This window comes from Vombatus ursinus, unplaced genomic scaffold (assembly GCF_900497805.2).
Source record: "Vombatus ursinus unplaced genomic scaffold, bare-nosed wombat genome assembly UNPS02010822.1, whole genome shotgun sequence".
Lineage (NCBI taxonomy): Eukaryota > Metazoa > Chordata > Mammalia > Diprotodontia > Vombatidae > Vombatus > Vombatus ursinus.
In genome coordinates, this window is record NW_020950600.1 from 2946837 (window position 1) to 2953598 (window position 6762).

Below are 6762 nucleotides of genomic sequence, written 5' to 3' on the forward strand. Positions count from 1 at the left end.
GCCCTTGGCCTTCCCTGCCCAGCACAGAGCAGGGCCTCCTGCCCCTGACCTTGGCCTTCCCTGCCCAGCACAGAGCAAACCCCTGATCCTGACCTTGGCCTTTCATATCTAGTCCAGACCCTAGCCTTGAGCTGGTCCTAACTAAGCCAAAACTAGCTGAGCTTCTGCCCTCAAGTTCAGCATCCCCTCCTCAGCCTAGCCCCCAGCCCCAAGCTAGATCCAACTCAGATCCTGGTGTTCCCCTTCCATCCAGCCCTGGGCCAGGCCTTCCCTGCCAACCCTCACATTCCCTCCCCTGGGGCCAAATTAAACTTTTCCCTCCTGACCTGACCTAGCTCTCGGCCCCAGGAGCACTTCTGCCCCCTGAACCAGGCGGCCTCTTTGCCCAGCCCAGAGCCTCTCTCCCTAACTTATCCTCTAAGCCCGAGACCCCTGGTCCTGCCCCACCTCCATGAGATGAGTGAGAGCTGAGGCAGGGGTTGCAAGTGGGAGGAGCAGGTGGAAATCACTGAGGAACTGAGCAAGGAGGGTCTTTGATCAGGGTCTGGAAGGTTCTCCCCTCTGTGGGAGTCTCTGATAGGGGGTTGGGGTGGGGGAGGGGAGTCTGACCAGATGGAATCATCTGGTGGTGATTGAGGAAGGGGCTCTGCACAATGTGGCAGCCCCAGACAGATTTGGGAATCTCTCAGGTTGAGACTGATGGGCGTGGGGGTCTCCTTTTGGGTGGGGGAGTTCTTTAATGGTTTGGGGGTACGGGAATCTGCTCAGTATAGGGGATTTTAGTGATTGGGGGCTCTGATGAGGGTGGGAAGCTTGAATCATTGTAGAGAAGGACTGAGGAGGAGTGGTGGGTTAGAGGGCTGCGGAGCTGGGGGGTTCTGCTGGGGCGAGGGGCTCTGACCAGGATGTCCCTGCAGATGAGATGAGTGAGAGCCGCCAAACGCATGTGACGCTGCATGACATTGACCCCCAGGCTCTGGAGCAGCTGGTCCAGTTTGCCTACACGGCCGAGATCGTCGTGGGGGAGGGTAACGTGCAGGTGAGGCTGGCTGCCCACCCCTATACCCTGTCACACGCCCTGGAACTCTTATTTCTCATGCCTTCAGCCTGCTTCAACAGCCCTGTCCCCCATGCACCCCTAGATGCTGCTCCCCCTGCTGTCCCCACATGTCCCCAGTTACTGTCCCCCCTCACACTCTCAGACACTGCTTCCTGCCGCGAGCCTCCTGCAGCTGAATGGCGTGAGGGATGCCTGCTGCAAGTTCCTGCTGAGCCAGCTTGACCCATCCAATTGCCTAGGCATCCGGGGCTTCGCTGATACCCACTCCTGCAGTGACCTCCTCAAGGCTGCTCACAAGTATGTTCTACAGCATTTTGTGGAGGTGGCCCGGACTGAGGAATTCATGCTTCTCCCACTGAAGCAGGTACTGTTCCTGGGGACCCTCCACCCCCCTGCCCCGAGAGCCCTCCAATGTCCCTGGAACCCTGAGAGTCTGTGGGGAATCAGCCCATCAAGCACCCCAGTTATCAGCGGGACCCCCAGATTCCACAAAGAGCTACAGTCCTTCCACAAGACACCCAGAGATGTCCGAAGGCCACTTGTAGGACCTCAGAGGCATCCCTGTGACCCCCAATCCCCCAAGGATCCAGAGGCCCTCTCAGAGATCTCCCTCACATTCCTGAGATTTGCTCCTCTCTGATCACACAGGGGCTGCCCTAGACTTCCCAGGGATGTCCTCGGACCTTTCCAGATGACCTAGAGACGCCCCAGAGCAGAAATAAGTGGGCCCATCCTTAGGGCACCTCTAGTAGGAAGGCACTTCAGGCCAAATCTGGGAAAATGAGGAGATTCAGCCTGACCCAGGGAGCCCCTAGGCTAGGAGGGCTGAAGACCTGTCTTGAGAAGCCCTGGCAAGGAAGGGAGAAAGGGCGTGGGCCTGTCCTGGAGAGCTCCCTGTCTCTCCACAGGTGCTGGACCTCATCTCCAGTGACAGCCTCAACGTGCCATCAGAGGAAGACGTTTATCGAGCTGTCCTGAGCTGGGTGAAACATGATGTAGATGGACGGAGGCAGCATGTGCCCCGGGTGAGGGGAGCCCAGCCTGCCCTCATCAGTCCTGTCCACCTGTGGCCCCTCCTCTGCCCCTCTTTCTTCTCCTGACCTGCCCTGACCCATCCTGACCTGTCCTCTGCCCTCTTCTCTTCTCCTGACCCTTGCTGTCTCAGCCTGTCCCTTCCTGACCCATCCTGTGTGGTCCCCGATGTGTGTGTGTGTGTGTGTGTGTGTGTGTGTGTGTGTGTGTGTGGTGCTCCTATTCCTCACCTTAGGGGAAAGGGGGGTGCTCATCGCCTGGCCTGGGGGCAGGGCTGTCCCCCCTGCCGGCCTGGGGGGAGGGGGGGAGTTTCTGGCCCCACCTGACCCCCTCTCCCCAGCTGATGAAGTGTGTCCGGCTGCCGCTGCTGAGCCGAGACTTCTTGCTGGGTCACGTGGATGCCGAGGGCCTGGTCCGACACCATCCGGACTGCAAGGATTTGCTCATCGAGGCCCTCAAGTTCCACCTTCTTCCGGAGCAGCGCGGGGTCTTGGGCACCAGCCGCACTCGGCCCCGGCGCTGTGAGGGGGCCGGCCCTGTGCTCTTTGCAGTGGGTATGTACGAGGCTGAGGGTCAGCCTGTGGGGAGGAGGTGAAGGAGGCAGCCCAGGGGCCTAGAGGGGAGAGCTGGCCCCACACTCGTCCTGGGAGATCGGGTGAAGAGAGAGCCAGGGGGTCAGTTGTACGCTCTTTGCCATGGTTGTGGGCTAGAGGTCCCATATCCTGCTGGGGCACAAAGCTGCCCCTCTGCTTAAAGGAAGCAGGCTGAAGACCCTACATCCCGAGCCTCCCCCCAGGTGGTGGGAGCCTATTTGCCATCCATGGGGACTGTGAAGCGTATGACACACGAACGGACCGATGGCACATGGTGGCATCTATGTCCACCCGTCGAGCTCGAGTGGGCGTGGCCGCCATTGGGAACCGGCTGTACGCCGTGGGCGGGTAAGGTGGCCTCGGGAGATGTCTGGGTAGGGGTGGAGGCCGAGACCACCCACAGCAGACAGACTGACCTCTCTCTCCACCCCATCCCTGACCCCAAGCTATGATGGGACGTCTGACCTGGCCACTGTGGAGTCCTATGACCCCGTCACCAACGTCTGGCAGCCTGAGGTCTCCATGGGGACCCGTCGGAGCTGCCTGGGTGTGGCCGCTCTCCATGGGCTCCTATATGCTGCTGGCGGTTACGACGGGGCCTCCTGCCTCAACAGGTAGGGCCATTCGTGGGGCGTCATGGCTGATTCTGGCCATAGGTCCCAGCTGTTTACAGAGTTAAGTCTTTGGCTCTTTCCTGGGGCACTAGCCTTAGGGACATTAACTTCTACCCTCACCCCTGCACTGGACGGAGGGAAGCATGTCCAGACCCAGGCTCTGTCAATCACCAGTCATTTGTTAAGCACCTACTATGTGCTAGGCATTGTATCAGGCACTATATTCTGTAAAGACAGAAATGAAACTTCCCTAATCTCAAGGAATGTACATCCTATGGGGGTGGGTGGGAATGAGACACAAGACGTACACAGGGCATACATAAATAAATGCATGTGTGTGTGTGTGTGTGTGTGTGTGTGTGCATGCCAAATAAATGTCAGGTAATTTGGGACAGGGGAAGATTACCACCCAAGTGGGCCCAGAAAGGTCTCCTGAAGGAGGTGGCAGTTCAGCTGAGGCTGTGATGGTGGACCCTTGGAATTCTAAGAGGTAGAGATGAGGAAATGGTATCTTCCAGGCATGGAAAGGCGCAGGTGGGAGATGGGATGTTACATGCTGGGAAGCCTAGGACAGCCAGTTTGGATAGACCCAAGAGTGCATGAAGGGGGATAATATAGAATGAGCCTGGAAAGTTAGGCTGGAGCCTGGTTGGGAAGGATGTTAAATGCTAAACAAAGGAGTTTGGATTTGTTCTTAGAGGTTATCAGTTAGCAGAGACCACTGGCTTTTACTGAGTATGGTCAGACTTGTGCTTTAGGAAAATCTCTCTGGCAGCAGCATGGAAGAAGCATTGGAGAGACAGAGAGAATTGAGGCAAAGAGACCAATTAGGAGGCTATGGTAGTAGGCCAAGAGAAAGAAAGGAGGGAAGGGAAGAGAGTAAGTATTTATTAAGTACCTAACGTATGCCAGGCACTATGCTAAGTGTGTTACAAATATTACTTCTTGTGATCCTCACAACAACCCTGGGAGGTAGGTGCTATTGTTAGCCCCATTTTACAGATGAGGAAACTGAGGCAGGCAGAGGTTAAGTGATTTGCCCAGTGTCACTCAATTAGAAAATGTCTAAGGCTGGATTTGAACTCAGATCTTCCCATCTTTAGGCCCAGTGCTCTATCCTCCTAGGTGATAAAGAACTAATTTTGTGAGTAGAGAGAAGGAGATAGAGAGGCAAGGGATGTTTGGAGGTAGTTGTTTTGTTGTTCAGTTGTGTCTGACTCTAAGGGTGAAGTGACTGGCCCAAGGTCACTTAGCCAGTAAGTGTCTGTGGCCAGATTCAGACTCAGGTCTTCCTGGCTCTAGGCCCAGTACTCTATCCACTGCACCACCTAGCTGCCCCTCGGAGGTGGACTTGATGAGATTTGGTAACTGATTGGACATGACAGGTAAGAAGGAGGAAGGAGGGGAGTTTGTGAACCCCTTGACAGAAAAACGAAAAAGTTTGTAAGGGGAAAGGTAATGAATTCTGTGCTGGACATGTTGAGTTTGAGATGCTTATGGGATGTCTAGTGGGCAGTGTCCACTAGGCAGTTGGAAATGTCCAGCTGGAGCTTAGGACACTGGGGCTGGACATACAGATTTGAAAATAACTTAATCTCTGTTTGCCTCAGTTTACTCAACTGTAAAATGGGGATAATACCAGCACCTCCCTCCCAAGGTTGTTATGCAGCGTAAATAAGATAATGTTTCTAAAGAACTTAGCACAGTGCCTGGCACATAGTTGGTGCTCAATAAATGCTTATTTCCTTCCCCTCTTCCAAGAATTTGACTGTAAATAGCAGAAGAGTTATTGAATGTTAGCTTGGAGGCAATGGCTGTGTCAAATGAAAGCTCTTAAAACCTGGGGAGACTCAGGCAAGTTTGTAGGCAGCAAGGGAGGAGCCAGGAGGTAAGAAGAGATTGAAGATTTTTGTAGAGTGCACATAGTAAGGGCAGTTGGGTGGAGGAGACAGAAGGGGTTGGGATCAAGGGCACAAGTTGGAAGGAGTGGCCTTGACCAGGAGAAGAAACGCCTTACCAGAGCCTGGAGTAAAGAAGGAAAGAGCGATGGGTAAATGGCGTCAAGAGGGCAGGAATGTAAGGAGGGAAGAGGAAGTGTGTGGCAAATGTTTTCTTAATAAAGGCTGAGTCGAGGTCCTCAGCTGAGAGTTGTAGGGGCTAAGTGGTGGGGCGAGAGATTTGAGGAGAGAAGAGGTTTAGAACACTCCAGTGAGAGTGAAAGGGTTGGGGGCAGCTCGGTGGTGCAATGGATAAAGCTCTGCCTTGGAGTCAGGTGGACCTGAGTTCAAATGTGACCTCAGGCATTTGACACTTACTAGCTGCGTGATCTTGGGCAAGTCATTTAACCCCAACTGCCCCACCAAACAGCAAAAGAAAAGAGAGTGAAAGGGTCCCTAGTCTCAGAGGTATTTCAAGGAAAGATGCCAAAAGGTTAGCTGTGGGCTGTACCCCACCCCTACCCCAGCCATCTTCCCTCAGGCCTGGGTGCCCTTGGACAGTCTTAGCCCAGCCCAGCCCCTCTTCCAAGGGAAGCTGTCTCTATTATGCCTTCTCCTCCTCCAGACTTGGCAGGCTTCCCTAAGACTCTGGCCCAACCTGTGCCCATCCCTAGGGTCTCTCTGGGCATTTAGGCAGGACCACACTGGTCCGTAGGCCTTTCGCATCTATCCCTCTCCATTCCCCAGTCCCTCTTGGCCTCCTTTCCCCCATTCATTCATTCATTCATTCATGTGTTCAACAAGCATTTTAACAATAATAATAATAATAATAATAATGATATCTAACATTTATATAGAGCTTTAAGGTATGCAAAGCTTTTTACATATTAACTTGTAACAACTTCATAACAACCTGTGTTGTAGATGCTGTTATTATCCCTATTTTATAAATGAGGAAACTGAGGCAAACAAAGCTTAAGTGACTTACTCAGGGTAACACAGCTAATAAGTATCTGAGGCTATATATGAACTCAGGCCTTCTGGACTAAGTCCATTGTGTCCCCTAGCTCAACATGTCCAAAACCAACCTCATTATTTTCCCCAAAAACTCTCCCCACCCCCACCTTCCCTACTACTATAAAGGGCAATACTATCCTCCCTCAGGTTCCCAACCCAGGAATCATCTTAGACTCTTCACTCTCTCACCCTCCCACATCCAGTATGGTGCCAAGACCTGTCAATTTCACCTCCCCAGCATCTCTAGTAGATTTCACCTCCCCAGTATTTCTAGTGGATTTTAGATGTAGATCTAGTAGATTGTAGATTTTACTTTGGCAATATCTCTAGTAGATTTCACCTAGGCAGTATCTCTAGTAGATTTCACCTCCTTAGCATCTCCAGTAGATTCCACCTCCTTAGCATCTCTAGTAGATTTCACCTGGACAGCATCTCTAGTAGATTTCACTTGGACAGCATCTCTAGTAGATTTCACCTGGACAGCATCTCTAGTAGATTTCACCTGGACA

At 53.1% G+C, this 6762-nt stretch overlaps 1 protein-coding gene across 1 annotated transcript in view; it reads left to right on the forward strand.

Annotated features, from left to right (window-relative positions):
• The window catches only part of KLHL17 (kelch like family member 17), a 16907-nt gene that overhangs the window by 2755 nt on the left and 7390 nt on the right, over positions 1-6762 (forward strand). The window contains exons 3-8 of the mRNA XM_027855318.1: positions 918-1039; positions 1203-1424; positions 1969-2085; positions 2433-2646; positions 2889-3033; positions 3132-3299. Coding sequence (XP_027711119.1) covers positions 918-1039; positions 1203-1424; positions 1969-2085; positions 2433-2646; positions 2889-3033; positions 3132-3299 — 988 coding nt within the window. The remainder of the gene's footprint in view (positions 1-917; positions 1040-1202; positions 1425-1968; positions 2086-2432; positions 2647-2888; positions 3034-3131; positions 3300-6762) is intronic.